At 48.7% G+C, this 16776-nt stretch overlaps 2 protein-coding genes across 10 annotated transcripts in view; one reads left to right on the top strand and one right to left on the bottom strand.

The window, feature by feature from the left end:
• Positions 1 to 721, bottom strand: part of ZMYM3 (zinc finger MYM-type containing 3) — a 32784-nt gene extending 32063 nt beyond the window's left edge. For 2 of the 3 annotated variants that reach the window (XM_038164711.1, XM_038164714.1), the window contains exon 1: positions 30 to 137. The gene's annotated coding sequence lies outside the window, so the exon portion shown is untranslated. Of the gene's footprint in view, positions 1 to 29; positions 138 to 630 lie in introns of those variants that run through there. The other variant, XM_038164712.1, reaches the window with a different exon arrangement.
• On the top strand, positions 117 to 15594 carry NONO (non-POU domain containing octamer binding). 7 transcript variants are annotated; one of them, XM_038164715.1, is made up of 11 exons: positions 117 to 708; positions 2229 to 2397; positions 4928 to 5148; positions 6157 to 6458; positions 8476 to 8571; positions 9417 to 9613; positions 10396 to 10480; positions 11499 to 11601; positions 12914 to 12956; positions 13259 to 13368; positions 14565 to 15594. In XM_038164715.1, the coding sequence occupies exons 2-11, from the start codon at positions 2238 to 2240 to the stop codon at positions 14700 to 14702; spliced, it is 1455 nt and encodes a 484-aa protein (XP_038020643.1). In that variant the 5' UTR covers positions 117 to 708; positions 2229 to 2237; the 3' UTR covers positions 14703 to 15594. The 7 variants fall into 7 exon arrangements, with proteins under 7 accessions (XP_038020643.1, XP_038020645.1, XP_038020644.1 ...); XM_038164717.1 differs by having other exon boundaries at positions 123 to 708; positions 2229 to 2352; XM_038164716.1 differs by having other exon boundaries at positions 126 to 708; positions 4955 to 5148.
• Positions 15595 to 16776: the final 1182 nt, after the last annotated feature.

Genomic DNA, 16776 nt, shown 5'->3' with positions numbered 1-16776 from the left:
GGCACGCCCGCGGCCGCCACCGCTCGTACCTGGCCCTCCCGGTGCAGCGCCGCCCGCTCTACTCAGAACCCGGATTCGGGTCGCGGCCCCTTTAAATGGAGGCGCCGCTCGGAGCCCTCAACGCGCCGCAAGCCGACGGGGGGGCGGCGGCGGCGCCCTATTGGCTGTGCGGAGCGAGGGACGCGCTCTCATAGGCCGCGGTGGGGCCTGGGCTCGCGAGACTCGCTCACGAGCGGCTGCCGCGGAAACGCGGAGCGGAGCCCCGGGCGCGGGATCGGCGCGACAGCCCCGATCGCGACGGGCGGCTGGAAAACCTGGGGCGGATCCGCCTGGCGGAGCGGGTCCAGGCGGGCGAGCAGCACGGAGCCGGGCGCGGGAGACGGCCGCGGTCTGGCGGGGCACGGCGGGGTGCGCGGGGGGTGCACGGCGGGGGGCGCGGGCCGGAACGGGGCGCCCCGGTTCCCGCCGGTGCCCACGCGGCCACCCGCAAAGCGCGGAGCGGATCGCACGGAATGGGCTCGCCACCCCGCTCCCCGCCCCCCCCTTAACCCTCTCGCTGCCGCCGCTCCCGGCCCCAGCTCCGCTCTCGTCCCGGGGGATCCGGTCCGGCCGCACCGCCACGGCCTCTACCTGCACGCGGGGCGACCCACCCGGCCGAGCCCGGGCGCCGCCACCGCCTCCCCGAAGCTGGAGCGTCTCCCCGGGGCGGTGAGTGACAGCGCGGCCGGGCGGGGCTTCCGCGGGGGCCCGGGACGCGGCACCGCCCCCGGGAGGGACCGCCTGGGCCGGCGCCCCCCATTCCCGGCACCGCCTCCCGCCGGGATCCCCTTCCCGTGCCCGGGCTGCGCTCCCGCACCACCGCGCAGAGCCCGGCGTGCCCTTCCGCAGCCATGACAGCGCCCACCTGGCCTCGCCGCCCGCGGCACCCCCTTCCCGCCTCCATCCGTGCCCCCGCGCTGCTCCGCCACACCAGGCTTGCCCCCCCCTCCCCGGGGGTCCCCTGCCGACGGGACCCGGGAGCCCTCCAGCTCAGTGGGGCAGCATGCAGCTCTTGACCGCCCCGCTCCACCGGGGGGCTCTCCCATCGCTCCCGCCCCCGGTACCCCGCGGTTTCGCAGCCTGCGGGCACTCGGGGGTACCGGGGCTGAGCGTGGGCTGGAGCCCGGGGGCACAGCCGGGAGCGGGCGCTCCGCAAGGGCTGTGAGCCGCCCGGGGTCCCGCGCTCGGGAGCGGGCAGGCCGCGGGCGCGCGGCACCTGCACCGGTGAGGCGGCGGGAAGCGGGAGGGTTTATGGCAAGGCGGTGAAACGAAACCCGCCCTAGGCACGATACGACCGCGCTCCCAGAGCGCCCGGTGCCTTCCCGGGGGCAGGAGCCGCCTTCCTTCCTGCAGCGGGGCGGCGACGGGAACGGGGTCCGGACGACGAGGGGGAGCGCGGCTGGACGCGCGGCAAGGAGCGGGCACGGGGATGGAGAACATCTGGAGGAGACCGGATCGGCACAGGCCGGCCCCCCGGCGCTGCCCGGGCTCCGGTGCTCACTGGCCGGGGTGGAGAAGCCGAGCCCGCACCCGCCCCGGTGCCATCCCGGGCGCACGTCGGGGGGCGCGGCGGGGCGGCACGCGCTCGGCGCCGCCGCTGGCCCTTTAAAAGCGCGCGGCCCCCGCGCGTCCGCACCGCGCCTGCGCGCCGCGCGCGGGGCGGCTCGCGGCGCTCCCTTTGTCCCCCGCTCGCCTCTCACCCAAGCTTGGTGCCCGCCGCTGTGATTGGCAGCGCGCGCTGCCGTTCTGTTGACCAATGGGGTCCGCGCACGGCCGCCAGGTCCCGCCCCACTACGGCGGCCGCTATGAGTGACGGCGGGCTTGGCCAGTTAGCGGCGCGGCGGCGGGCTCCAGGTGGCCAATAGGAGCTCAGGGAGAGGGGCGCCGTGTTAGGCTGCGCGAGTTCCGGCCGCGCGCTCTCCGCTCAGGGCCGCCGCGGTCCCGGTGCCCGTGTCCGTCCCGGTGTCTGTGTCCGGGGCCGGTGCCTGTCCCGGTGTCCGTGTCCCTGTCCGGTGTTGCCGCCAGGTGAGGTCGCGGGGGCGGTAGGGTTCGCGGCTCGGCCCCGCTCCGTCGCCGCCGGGGCCCGGCGCGGCCTGCGCGGCCCGCCCCGCCCCTGCACGCGGGGCCGGCGGGAGCCACCCGGGACCGAGCTCCGGGCCGCTTCCCGACCGCGCGCGTGTTGCTTTTAGGTGGGGAAGATGCAGGGCAACAAGGGCTTCAACATGGAGAAGCAGAACCACGCTCCGCGCAAGCAGCACCAGCAGCACCCGCCGCCGTCCATCCCCGCGAACGGGCAGCAGGCCAACAGCCAGAGTGAGTCCCGGGCCCGCCGCGGGGGCCCGCCCGGCCCCGCTCTGGGTAGGCGCTGAGCGACCGCTTCGGTGCAGCGGGAAACCTCGGGTTAGCTGCGGCCCTCGGGGGTGCAACAGGTCTCGGCAGGGACAAAAGGAACCCGGTTTTCCAAGTTAAAACAATAAATCCTTAGATTCCCAAGCAGGCTGCAGCATCTCCTGCTATATCGGTTTTTTCCCCATGTTGGAAGCCACGGTTTTAATTGCGCCTGGGTTGTATTTGTGGGTCTTCTTTTGGTTTTCCTTAGTCCGCTCGAAGGTACACGCGACTCCTGTGGCTTTTGTTCGTAAGTTTTTTCTGTTCGTGAGTTTCCTGCGTTCCCAAGACCAGGGCAAGCGATGTAGAGGTTCTGTCTTTGTCTCAAAATCCCAGGAAAAGATCACTTACAGTTTGAAAGTCAATGCGTTCTTGACAGCGTGTCTGTAAGCGTCGCGAATATAACAAGCTCTGTCTTTCATTGTCTGGTTCCTGTTTTTTCCCCGGGCATAACAGATGGCTTCTCACTCCAGGTTTTCTTAGGAAACTAGAAAGTTAAGAAGCTTGATTGCTAGAACAATTAGTAGATTATACGGAAGTAAGAATCGGTGAAGATTATGTTGTAGTGAGAACGTTATTGTAGCGATCTGCAGGCACCTCTTAAGACTGATATTTTTTATAATGAGGTGCCCAGCTTTACTCATTATTTAATGCCCGTTGACATTGCTGGAAGCCGTTCTGCTGCAGCGGGTTTCCGGGTTTTCCTGGTCAGTGTGGAGTGGCACTCCAGAGTGGGTGCTTCTGAGCTGGGAGAGAACGCGTTAATGGCTTCAGGGCCCTGAACCGATCTAACCTGATGGTTTGGGAATGGTGAGACATATCCGTTAGCATTTGGGGCGGGGGGAAGAGTGCTATAGTTTTATTAGATGTGGATTTTTTAAGTTTGGGCACTTTGGCTGTTCAAAACAAAAATGTGTAGAAGTCACCTGTGTGCTTTGTGTGATTCCTGAGAGTGGGGGTTTTTGTGTCAAGGGTGCTGGGCTGGTAAAAATCCAGCATGTTTTTGTTAAGTGGTGGAGTTGAACAGGCTCTTTATCAGTTCCCAGACAATAACAGACCAGAGTGGCAGAGCAGCCGGTTCCAGTCAGGTTGAAAACAATAACAGTACAGCTGTACTGTGAAATTCCCACAGGAATCAGCTTGTAGTGAGTGTGTCTCACTCCTTTGCATGGATCTCCTGAGGCAGAACAGTGGTACTCTGTGTACCCGAGTGTGACTCTGTTCCAAGTACCTCGTGTTGTATCCGCAGCCCTTGCAATTGATCCCCAAATGCTCCTGGTAACGCTGTGAACAAGGCAAAACATTTCACTCCGGCACCTTTGCTGTGTGAAGTAGATAACTTACTGCTCTTCTCTGGGCACACTCTCAGTCTGGTTATTTAGTGTTGGCCATGGAGGTGTGCTTACTCCTATCAAAGGGTTGTCCTTGCATTGTCTTTGCTTGGACAGTCTCTCTCATTTAGTGCCCTGCTTTGTAACTGGAATCAAGCCATTGATGTTCAGTTTATTTCATATGTGTGACCATGACTCGTGTCCTCTGCAAAGCAAAGGAGCTGCTTTCTGTGCCCTGTAGTCCTGCGTGGGTAAGTCCCATGTGTGTTTAAGAAAATGGGCCACAGGGTGATAAAGTGATGCTAAATCCACCCCTGTGTCTGGCACATAACAGAGCTTTCAGGATCATGCTGGACTCTTGCTGAATTAAGGGTTAAAGACTGTATATGCCTGTGGGGATTTGAGAATGTTACTGTTTGTGTTTATTTCTCTTGGATAGCTCAGAAAATATTTTAACCTTGGACTTGATCTCAGAGGTCTTTTCCAACTTTAAAAATCCCTTCTAGGAGAACTTACTCAATAGGGATTTTTTTCTTGAAATTAATCTTGTAATTTTTCTGAGGGCTCATCTATATGGCAGGGTTTTTTTTTTCATTTTGGGTTGGTATTTTTCCCCACTATTTTCACTATTCCAGCCTTCTCTTCAGCTTGGAAGCCCTTACTCTGGAACCCATCTCATAGAATGACAGCTATCTGCAGTGTTATCTGTCTGAACAAAATTTCCTCTTATTTTAATATTTTTCTGGATATCTGGAGTTGGTTTTGTGTGGTTTTGAGTAAAAATTGTTTTCTGGCTAAACTGTGGCTTTTCTGTAATTATTTGTGTTGTAATAGCAAAATCCTGCGTTGTGCCTGCAGTTGGGGTTTTTTTGTGGGCCAGTTACCTTGAGCAGATCTCAGAAAGTTTGAGCGAAATATTTGATGTTATTTCAAGCTGCAGTGTGTTGATTTCTCCAGTTCTAGACTGGCATTCGCTGGTGTTAATGGGCACTGAGGTTCAGTTTTCTTTAAAAAAAGCTATGGGGCCATTCTGAAATAAAACCCCCTTGTTGCTGGAGAGATGGCTGGAGTGGTTTAAGACCAAAGTGAATGGGTGTGTTACCTGTATTATCCTGTGTCTCTGTGGTCACTGTGATGAAACCTAATAAAATTTATCCCCCCAACTGTAGAGCAGCTGTGTACCTTATTCCCCTCAGATGAAGGCCTGACTATTGACCTGAAGAATTTCCGGAAACCTGGTGAAAAGACCTTCACCCAAAGAAGCCGCCTCTTTGTGGGGAATCTGCCCCCAGATATTACAGAGGAAGAGATGAGAAAGTTGTTTGAGAAGTATGGCAAGGCAGGGGAAGTCTTCATACACAAGGACAAAGGCTTTGGTTTTATCAGGCTGGTGAGTGACTTGGCGCTTTGGGGAGTTTTGTGGCGATGGCTCATGATGGAGCAGTATTGCTAATTGAAAGTAGTAGATATTCAGATGTCTTGCTGATTACACCTGCTGATGATCTTAGTAACCTGGAATATGGGATTAGCTTCCAAGTGGTTTGTCTAGGGCTTGCTATTAAGAGAGATGTGAATTTAGGCAGCTTGTGGCAGAAGTTATGAGAGATCTGATAAATTTATTCTGAAATCAGCCGGTAGAAAGCAGAAAAAAAAATCTCACATGAATGTGATGCTATTATAGACAAAGTGAACTTATGTTTTTCTGGAATATGGAATTCTTATGAGCATAGTTTGTCATGCAGCATTTCTGGTGTGATTAATGCTCTTGAGCTAGGGGATCCTCTAGATGAGCGTGTTGAAGTGGGTCTGGAAGGGAAGTAGCTACCACCATAGAGTGGTTCTCAGATTTATTTCTGTGGCTCATGCACCACCTTTGTGAAAGCCCTGAGGTGAGTGGATGAGGTTCTCACACCCATATCTGGGCCACTTTCACGTAGTGCAGCTGCTTGGTAGTTACTTAAATGAGTGTAAAGGTATGAAAGTGGCATTGAAGGTCTTTCATAGATTGTCATACTGTCAGCATTTCCTTATCAGACTTGGTTAGTAGATGATTCTTGGTTGTTTTTTTTTTAATGTATTTGTTTTTAAAAAAAAAAAAAAAACAACTGCTTTGTAGCCTTAATATAATTGTGTCATAATGAAAATTTCGTTGTTTGCTTAGTTCATACTAGCTGTTGGACTAAACTTAGGTATTTGTTATGTATGTGTCACCCTCCCGCCCCCAAACTCTGGCTGTTCAGTCATTCATGATAAGGAATAGCTGTGCTTTTTGGCACACTTCTTACCAAGCTGCGGGAGATCATTTATTTCTCTCATAAGTACTTGTTAGGGAGAAATAAGCTTGTGTTTAATCCCGTGCCTCGCTGGGAGTGTTAATGCAGGCTGTTTTTATCTGCAGGAAACTCGCACTCTGGCAGAGATTGCCAAGGTGGAACTGGACAACATGCCTCTGCGTGGGAAGCAGCTCCGAGTGCGCTTTGCCTGCCACAGCGCCTCGCTGACCGTCAGGAACCTGCCTCAGTTTGTGTCCAATGAGCTCCTGGAGGAAGCCTTCTCAGTGTTTGGCCAGGTGGAAAGGGCTGTGGTTATTGTGGATGACAGAGGACGATCCTCTGGGAAAGGCATTGTGGAGTTCTCAGGGAAGCCTGCTGCTAGGAAAGCGCTGGATAGATGTAGTGATGGGTCTTTCCTGCTGACTACGTAAGTGTGGATGGGGAGAGGTGCTCTGCTGCCGTGTGCAGGTTGGGTGGCATTGGCTGGTCAGCGCTGGTTCTGACACCACAGTGGGACAGATGGGCCATGAGATGGTAGGGGATTGGCCTGGGGAGAGTTTTATTTAGCTTTCTTCCAACAAGAGACAGTCTGTGCTGAAGCTCAGGTCTGAAAGCTTTCTTTTGGGAAGCTGCTAGTGGGGTAAGTGCATAAAACTTCCCAATAAACTTTCTCCTTAAAACAACCTTCGGGCAATTAAAGCAGCCTTTAAGAACAGGACCTATTTCAGCCACCATCCGTATAACTTGTTTGGAAACAAAGTGCAAATGTTTTAATGGTACACTCCGGGTCACTAACGGGGAGGGTCTTGGGGTGGAATTCTACTGTGGGCATGGGATCTGTTGGAGTGGCTGCTCAGATGGACCGGATTGTTTGGAGTTTTCACCATTATAAACTGTTTTCCCTGTGCTTGAATGTAATAAGGCAGAAAAGCATGTTCTCATAATTATATGAACTTGCTCAACCAAATGACCAATTCCAGTTGCATTCCACAAAGCAGCTTGTTACTCTGTTAAGAGGGAGTCATTTCTGATAGCTTTGAAAAAAAAAATTACTGTTTTGTATTATGCTCCTAGAATTTGTGACTAGAACACTTCCTGAAATGGAGCTATATTGCTCATTTTTAGTGTAATTTTTAAAAGTTTTGTGCTTCTCACCTTCTGTGAATCTGCAGTGGCAGAGCTGTACACAAGCACATTCAATTTCAAAAAGCAGGTTTTGCTTATTTTAATACCTGTTTTTCTCCCTAACGCTTCTTGAGGATAACCAGCATAGTGAGTAGTGCTCTACAGGAGGATTACTGTTAGGGAGCTTTTGCTGATTCAGAAGTCTATACCTGGAAGAACCATGAAAACAGATTTTTAAAAGTGGTCATGCAAAACTGATCACTGTCAATGCATAACTAAGATTAACATTCAGTCTCTTTATAGTTATCAGTACATTAGGTTCTGGTATCTAAGACCACAAATAAGTCTGTTGTTCCTTTCTAGTTATGGTTTGGTTTTGATTAAACTTGTTCTGGTTTGTCCTAGTTCAAGACAGGAAAGCTAGATAAAGTGTTTAAAATCTGTTCATGTTAGAAAATAAGATTATTAATAATGGAATATATCACATCAAAGTGCAAAGCTGTATTATGGATCTTCAGCTGAGGAAAGGGATTTTAGCCTTCCATATCCTGCCTTCCTGCTGGAGCCTGGGTACCCATTGCCACTTGGCAGAACAGGATCATCTCTCTTCATTTCCCCAGCCCTGGCACATGGGACTGAGGAGCTCATGGGAAGCTGGGGTGCTGCCTTGTGCTGAGGATGAGCAGTGTCAGTGCTGTGGTGGAGAGCTGATTCAGAGAGCAGGTCAATACTTTCTTCTGCATGGAGAAGCCAGGGAGACAGAAGCACACATCTGCAGTGTCTGTTGTGAAGCACACCAGCGGATTCCCTGGGGGGTGGAAATTCAGACAAAGGCCCAGTGGACCTTCCTAGAGCACTGTTGCCAAGCAACAGTAGCACATGGTGGCCTCACCAGGAGAGGATGGCTGGATGGTACAGCCTGCAGCCTCTAGTGAGGAGTGGTGTAGTGACTCTTTGCTTTAGATAGCCCTAAAAAGGCATAGATGGCCTTGTGCCACTCTACAGACAAGACTTCATGCTGAGTACATCCTACTGGGGTGTATCAGGATTCCAGTTAAGCTGTTGATTTGAAGCAAGTAACTACAAATATTATTCTTCCAGTACAATTTTGGTTTGGATTAAACAAGGATTTTGATTTACAGTTACGCTCCTATTCTAGAAAAAAAAGAGTTCAAAGTGGTTCCTGGTTTCACTTATGTTGAGATCCTCAGCTGCTCTGAGTTTCTTTGAGCAGTGCTAAAAGCAGTGTAAATTGTGCTTTCCACGACTGCAAGCTTGTTCTTGAATTTTTGTGAAAGCATCTCACTTTTTCTTTACAGATTCCCTCGCCCTGTCACTGTGGAGCCCATGGATCAGTATGATGATGAGGAGGGTCTACCAGAGAAACTAGTCATCAAAAACCAGCAATATCACAAGTATGTGCCTGTGGGCTAGTGTCTCAGTCTTAGAAGGGTGGCTCATCAGGTCCTCCTTTTTTTCCATAAATGTGACCTGACTTTGGAAGGAGAATTGCATTCACTCTTCTCTTGCCATGATTGGCTGAAAGGAAACAGTGATTTTGAATCCACACTGCTGGATAAGACTGGCAGCCTTTACATATTTTGTATAAGTCCATTTCAGTTGTTGGAATTAAATATTAGGTCAATTTGATATAACACAAATGACATGAGATTCCCTGGGACGTATTACAGAAAGTCTAGGAAACGCTTGAACCCACAATAGAAATTTAGGGAATTATGTGAATAGCTTTAGGAGATTGTAGAGCTATCCAGGTATAAGACCAGAGTCTTAGAAGGCTCCCCAGTATAGGTAGGAATCCTGTGATCTGAGCAGTTGGCATTAGCAAACCATGTGAGCTCATGAATTTTTCAAGTAAGGAAAATGAGAGCTTCAGGAGGTGGAATTAGGAATAGTCCTGTTCTACAGGTGCAGAGTGAAAATAACATGCACGTTTGGGCAGTGTTTGTTTCTGGAGTGCATCTGTCTGTAAGATGTGCAGCAGGAGCAAAGGCTGTTGCTTTCCAAGAGTATTTCTAATCTCTTTACCCAGAATCTCTTGGTGTCTTATGAAAGCAGTGTCATTGCTTGTTATGGAGGAGGACAGCTTCCATGCAGGAATAAGATGATGCCTGAGGAGCAAACAAACTGATATCTCAGGCACAGTTAACTGGGACCTGCTATTGCATTTAACACACAAATGGAGTTTTCTTGGTTCCTCCTTGCTCTCCTGAAGCATTCACCAGCCCTTCATTGTTTGCAGGGAGCGTGAGCAGCCTCCTCGGTTCGCACAGCCTGGCAGCTTTGAGTATGAATATGCCATGCGTTGGAAGGCTTTGATAGAGATGGAGAAGCAGCAGCAGGAACAAGTAGATCGCAACATCAAGGAAGCTCGAGAGAAGCTGGAAATGGAGATGGAAGCAGCTCGCCATGAACACCAAGTGATGCTCATGCGACAAGGTATCAGTCACATAAATAAATGCAGGATGGGAGCAGGGCCCTGCACTGTCTAGGAGTGGGTGGCTCAAGAGACGGGCTAGAGACCACTGAAGGGGAGCTGTGGTGGTTGCATCTCTTGTAACCAAGCATGGTAGCAGCAAACAAATGGAATCGTAGCATTGTTTAGGTGGAAAAGATCAGCAAGTCCAACCATTAACCTCCTTTCAGGTACTTGTAGAGCAGTAAAGTCTCCTCGAGCCTTCTTTTCCCCAGGCTGAGCCCCCTGCAGCTCTCAGCTGCTCCCCATCAGACCTGTGTTCCAGACCCTTCCCCAGCTCCGTTCCCTTCTCTGGACATGCTCCAGCCCCTCAGTGTCTTTCTTGTTGTGAGGGGCCCAGAGCTGGACACAGGATTTGAGGAGTGGCCTCAGCAGGGCCCAGTCCGGGGACAGTCACTGTCCTGGTCCTGCTGGCCACACCACGGCTGGGACAGGCCAGGTGCCACTGGCCCCTTGCCCACCTGGGCACACCTGGCTCCTGTTGAGCTGCTGTTGGGCAGCACCCCCAGGGCCTTTCCCACCAGGCACCTTCCAGCCCCTCTGCCCAGCCTGGAGCTGCAGGGGGTTGTGCCAAGGACAGGACCTGGCACTGAATCTTGTTAGACCTAACATGGAGAGATGCTACTGTATTGGTAAAGGCTCTGTAACCTTTTTCTCTTCTATGTTATAGTTTTACTTCAAAAAATTCATAAGAGGTGGCATGGGAGATGAGTCTGATTGTGTTTTTTACTGTTGTCTTACACAGATTTAATGAGGCGCCAGGAGGAGCTGAGGAGAATGGAGGAATTGCATAACCAAGAAGTACAAAAACGTAAACAGTTGGAACTCAGGTAAGAAGGATTTTGTGAAATGCTGTGGATCCAGAGCAGAATGAAACATCTCTTCACTGCACCTATTTGTTCATTGTGACAATTTAATTACTACCTCAAGTGTGCCTGTTACTTTGGGCTTTTTTTGTTCATAGGGAAGAGTGTACACTTGGTTTAAGATGGAAGAGTTAGGAGTTTCTTCCATTGATTACTGTGTGCTTCTTCACATTTCTTTGTCTCAGTTAAGCTCATTTATGAGGCAGACAGAAAAATCAGAATCTCTGCTGTGATTCAGTGCTTCAGTGCTGCGGATTGGGAAATTCCATTGCAGCATCTGTGTTTTCATTTGAGGGTAATTTGGTCTCAGAGATTTCTCTCTCTGTAGCACTTCCTTGTCTTGGGGTTGTTTTGAGAAGCTCCAGGCAGATTACCAGACTATTTGTAATAGAAGGGGCTTGAGAGCTGTCAGGCATGATGCATGGTATGGCATGTAGTCAGCATGCATTTGGGAGCTGCTGTGTACATAGGGTTGGAAAATACTTCTAAGGTCGTGAGGTCAGCTGTAATTCTAATGGTGCCAAGCCCACCGTGTCCCTAAGCACCACATCTACACATCCTTTAAATCTTTCTAGGGATGGTGACTCCACCACTGTCTGGGCAGCCTGTGCCAATGCTTTGTAACTGTTTTGGTGAAGAAATTTTCCCTGATGTCAAATCTAAATTTTCCCTGGTATGACTTGAGGTCCTTCCTCTTGTCTTTGTTACCTGGGAGACGAGACAGACTCCCACCTGGCTCCACCCTCCCGTCAGGCAGTTGTAGAGGGTGGTATTGTCCCTCTTGTGCCTCCTTCTCTCAGCTCCTTCAGCTGCTCATCATGAGACACACACAAAGTGGGTTTTTTTTTTCAAATGAGCTCCTCAAAACTGAAAATTTGAAGTGTGAAGTTTCCAGTGAAGATCCATGAGGCAGCACTGCAACACAGTGATGCATGCAGGTGGTTGGTGCTTGTTGTGCTGAGCGTCCTTTACATCTTTACAGGCAAGAGGAAGAACGCAGGCGCCGTGAGGAGGAAATGAGAAGGCAGCAAGAAGAGATGATGAGACGCCAGCAGGAAGGCTTTAAAGGGAATTTTGCTGATGCGGTACGAGTGCTTATACATTTCCATCTGTACACTAATAGGAGATTTTTTTCCCTTCCACAGCACAGCTTTCTGTCAATTTTCAACTTAGTTGGAGGACTGTACATCAGTAGTGCATTCTATCCTAAATTATTGACTCCCTCCAATCTTAATGCAGTTTAGCCTGGAAACTGTAAATCCCTCAGTTTTGTTCCACTGCTCTTCACGTAGGGCCCTCTGTAGCTGTCTTGCTGTTCAGAAAAATGTAGGCTGACTAATTCTGTTCTAACAGCAACACACACTGTCCTGAAGCACTGCAGCAGAAGGCTGTTATGATTATATGACTGGCAGTATCCCTAGCTTGCAGTCTGTCTTAGTCATGATAAAATGGTTCCATCTGAAGGCCCTGCTGCAGGCGTGGTATGTGCTTGTACTTAAAAGTCAGTTGGGCGAGTATTTTTTGGTAGGGTAACCTGCCTTTTAATAACAGTATCTCTAGTTCTATGGAGAAATGCCTTACAACTTGTTCCCAGTCCCAGGCACTTTCTATTGTGGAGGCAGCTGTAGGGCTGTTCAGGTGGTGTAATGGCATTGATGCAGCTGGGGGTTAGTGTTCAATGCTTACTAGTGAAACTTGGCCCCTAGGCAAAATACATAAATGTGGGTCAAACCAAAGGGCCAAGAGTATGGCTGAACCAAAATCTGAAATACTCTCTTTGTGCAGCAGATATCCTGATTCCTAGAAATAATACTGCCTTCACATAATAAATAATGGCACCGATGAAGTGAAAGTTGTCTTCACTTCCCACTGTGAAAAAAGTAGTGCCCTCACTGAAGTGTTCCTGGTTTTGCAGTGAGAGAAATCTGTGACAGGTGTTTCTGATGCTTGGTTAATAAAAGAGAATTTGAGCTCACTAAATGGCATTTGAATGCAAGTGACCCAGTACTGTGTCTTTATGTAAGCTTGCATTCCTTTCAACAGGAAAAGCTTCTTAGCTATGCTGAGGGAGTAGCAAAACTAATTCTATCTAATGTGGTACTACTGCTCAACACATCTTTCTATCAAGATGTCTTTGTTAAAGTCTGCATGTGCAGCTTTGCTGCTGGATGCTTTATTGTAATTCTGAGAAACAACCTTTTATAATGAGACATTTAAAATAAGACCTATTCATTCAGCAGCTATCATGTGAAGGCTGCTCCGGCCTTCTTTGAAATTTACCCTGGGAATTACTTTTCTACACATTATTCAGTAGTAAATCCTCAGAACTCTTTGAATTTGTGTAATTACATTTTTAAAAGCCTCATTATCAGTTGAAATGAGTGTCTGTCTTTCCAGAGGGAGCCACCAGACATGCGAATGGGACAGATGGGTATGGGAGGTAAGAGTATTCTTTGTTCCTGTGCCTGTTCATTTCCCTAAAAATCTACCCTTTTTTTAGTGATCTTGTTTTATTGGCTTATTGTTTAGAAACTCAAAGTAATCTCCCAGGCTAGTAAGAGGAAGTATTCATGTGACAGGAAACACAGCATGCTGTAAAGCAAGATCAACTGGTCGTGACCTGATAGTGCAAAGCTGGGGCTCTGTCCCTGCATGGAACAATGCTTTGTGGCTCTGGGGTGATGAGCAGACCCCAGTCACTGTGTGTGTGTGCCAGGACTATTCCTCAGTTTTCTTTTCCAGGTACCATTGGCATGAACAATAGAGGAGCTATGGGTGGTACCAATGTCCCAGCTCCTGCACCTCCTGCTGCTGGTCCTGGAGCTATGATCCCTGATGGAGCCATGGGAATGGTAGTGTATCTTCATCTGCTTTTTGTGCACACCTGTAAAATGCAGATTATATTGTTTCCAGTATTAAGCACTAGCTGCTGAAGTTGAAGCTTACTTGTCTGCCCAGATCTGTTTTTTCACTCCTGCTAAAATATTTAGAAGTTAATCTTGCCTTGGTACTAGCTGATAATTTTCAGGAGATCGAGCCAAGTCTGATAATGGCTTAATTTACTTCCAAGAGCGCTAGTGCTAAAATGCTTGTTAGAAAGATCTTAGCAGTAATATATGGTTGTTTTTAAATGACCTAATGGGAAGCACTTTGTTAAATTGAGAGGTTTTTGAGTGTAGCTAAGCTTTCCTGAAAGCTAAGCTTTCAGGAGTGTTCTGTTCATCAGCAGTTTCATAACCAGAAAAGGGTTATCTCCTGTTCTCATAAGCCAGAATGAGTTAAGCTAATTTGCTTAGGAGGTCAAAAGCAAAGAATCAGTGGTGTTCATGCTTATTTGACTTTTAAAAATTTTTGTATTTAATTTAGTTTTCAACTTTACTGCAGGGTTTTGCAATAGACCCTGGCTTTTGTGACATTTGTCATCCCTCTCTGTCAGACAGAGGATTGGCCCTCCCACAGGGTCAGCACTTCCAGTCACCAGCAGAAACAGCAGCAGTCATAGTAAAGTTTGTCCTGAAAGTTCATCTTCCTTCAGTGGTTTTTATGAACTGGTCCAACAGTTTTCCTGTAAACATTCCTACTCAGACTTCTTGCTCTGTTGTGACTACTATGACACAGACTTTTTTTTTTTTTTAATCATAAAGAACAGTTTTATTTGTCTAAAAACTTTTGTTCCTAAATGGTAGGGACAGCAAAGAAGCTGAGGTTAAGGGAATGTGCACTGCACAGGGAAATTAAGGGGGAAGATGAAGCCAGGAGTGGAAAGGGAAGGTGAGTTCAGATGACTCAGCTGCTGCACAGCAGGACCTGCACACAGTCCCACTGACTGCAGGTTGTGTGGGGAAAGGGACTTTGTTCTGCAGTGGTCCAGTGGTGCAAGTTTGGGGCTGCGGGGATGTTTTTGGTGGGGTGAATGTTTGCAGTGAGGTCAGCTGGAATTGTGGAATCCTGGTAGAATTTGAGTCAACTCAAACTGCTTTTAACTGCCCTTTGTTCTTCTTTGTTTTTCTTCCTGTCCTGCATCTTCTGCACTTGTCCTTGTTCCCAGACTCCACCACCACCTCCAGACCGCTTTGGCCAGGGTGGAGCCATGGAAGGCCTTGGAGCCATGGGAGGGAACCCGCCCGCCTTCAACCGAGGAAATCCAGGGGGGGATTTTGGCCCCAACAAGCGCCGCAGATACTAACAGGATTAAGCTATCCCCTGTACACGCCCCAAAGGAAGAAATCTTGGCAGGCCACACAGGGTTCAACCTGGGGGGGAGGGAGGACATTTTAAAGATAGTTAATTAGGGCCTGTTTTGGTAAAGCCACTCTAGGACAAGGGGAGTGCAGTCTGACTGGTAAAGGTTTTGGAAAATTTCATGTGGTGCATTCCTAATTTCAAAGTGAAAAATGAATTCTGGGAGGCTGCCGTGGTTCAGTAACAGTAAAATCTTGCAAGGACCCTAATGCCTTGACCATTCCAGGTTTCCTATTTGCAGCTGAAATCATGAGACTAAATTAGATTAAAAAAATGCCAAGACATACTGAAATGTTGTGTAGTGTACCTTGCTTAAGAGCACAGGGGGAGTCTCTGGAGAACTAGGGCAGCATTTGGGTACTTTGCAGCTCCCATGATTTTGTAAATTTATATAGCTCCAAATGATCCGTCATGTAGTGAATTGGAGGAGGTTTTGTTTGTTTCTTTTTCCTTTTTTTTTCCCTCCTAACCTGTTAGTTACTCTTTTTACCTGGACCATTTGTTTCTTTGAAGTAGTTGACAGTCGTGCAGCCTGAAGGGCTGGGAGGTTCTTGTTTGGATGGATTTTTTTGATAACGTGTTGTATCTCTTTATTTTTACTGGTAGTAAAGTACAATCTATTGGATAAAGATACTGTATCTCATGCTGAAGATTTAACTGAAACAAATGTTTGTATAATCCTAACCTTGCCTGTCTTTTGTGTAGAAGTACTACAAGATTTTTCATTTAGTGTAAACTGTTTGAACACAAACTGTAATTGTCCCACTAAAAAGTTTGAGTTTGTCTGAGGAATGTTACAGGAATGCATTATTAAAGTGGATTTTAAGCCTTTTTTATCTGGTGTCTTGTTTCTTCTGTTGTTTTAGTACTAATGTCTACCTGTGGATTGAATTCGATGAAGCTTCAGGTTATGGCGTGAAAGTTGTTCTTGCATAGCTCTGTAAAGAGGGTGTTCAACCCCTGAGGATTTTCTAGCAGTTTTCCTTCTCACAGAACAAGTTTTATTTGCGGGTTGGAATGTGACCTTCAACTTCAGCGGGTTAGAATGTGGAAAGGGAGCTGCTGCCATACCTGGGATGTGTCTGCTGTGGTTGCAGGGAGCTGGATGTAAGACTTGTCCGTGTGTCGCTTGGGGCTCAGTTCCTTTCTCAGGTGCAGAGTAGAGTTGTCTGTGCTCTGTGCTGCAGTTGCCTCTGGCTGGGACATTTTCAGAACTCCTGTGCTGGGATAGCAGGAGAGGACTCACTGATGGCAACAGTAGTGCTTTATCTGGTGTAATCCATGAGGGAATCTGTAGGGACAGGAGTCTTCTGTGGCTTGTGTTCTCACACTGAGTCTCTCGAGTTGAGACTGCAAAGGGGGAAGCTTAGATATAAACTAGGTGGGAAAGGGAGGAGGGAGAAAGTGTTACAGCCTGATAGCATAAGAAGGTGCCTTGAAAAATTGTGAAATCATGGGAAAGATAAAAACATTCTGAAATGGCTAATGTTGCCAAGAATCTTAAAGAATCTTAAATTAGGGTTTAGTCCTGTAGGTACTCTTTAAGTACAGGGGAAGATGAAATAATCACTCTGGAGCCTTGATTAGTTTACCCCTGTCTTTGGATGGCTTTTAGTTAACCTGGAATGGGATGATAAGATGTATGGAAGAGAGACTGCAGGCAATGCTCTTTGTTTCTTTTTCTTAATTTGTTTTCCACATTTGAAAGCATCAGCAGCTGGTTTGCTGCGATGATGTGGTATCTAGTGGTGGTTATCAGCTTGATTGTGAAGCATGAAGAGTTGGGTGATGTTTTTCATCTGGCTTATTTGCTAGACAGCTTGCTGTTGCAAAATCTCAAGTGAAAATGCTAATTAACTTTTCTGTTGCCCTGTGGAAGATGTATCTGTTCTTGTAGCTTGTGTCTGGAATGAGGTTGGCAGACATTCACTAGTGCCGTGGCTGTTGGGTAAGTACAGTGTTTAATTCTGAAGTGTGAAATATGAGAAGAAACCATGAAGTCGCATCCAGATATCTGT

The sequence above is a fragment of the Motacilla alba genome, chromosome 4A, assembly GCF_015832195.1.
Source record: "Motacilla alba alba isolate MOTALB_02 chromosome 4A, Motacilla_alba_V1.0_pri, whole genome shotgun sequence".
Taxonomy (NCBI): Eukaryota; Metazoa; Chordata; class Aves; order Passeriformes; family Motacillidae; genus Motacilla; species Motacilla alba.
The sequence above is the reverse complement of the archived record's forward strand: the minus strand, read 5'-3'. Positions and strand labels throughout refer to the sequence as shown.

Coding starts and splice junctions, on each gene's coding strand:
- NONO (XM_038164715.1), top strand. CDS start 2,238: ATGCAGGGCAACAAGGGCTTCAACATGGAGAAGCAGAACCACGCTCCG. Junction 6,459..8,475: donor GGGTCTTTCCTGCTGACTAC/GTAAGTGTGGAT, acceptor TTTTCTTTACAG/ATTCCCTCGCCCTGTCACTG. Junction 8,572..9,416: donor AAAAACCAGCAATATCACAA/GTATGTGCCTGT, acceptor CATTGTTTGCAG/GGAGCGTGAGCAGCCTCCTC.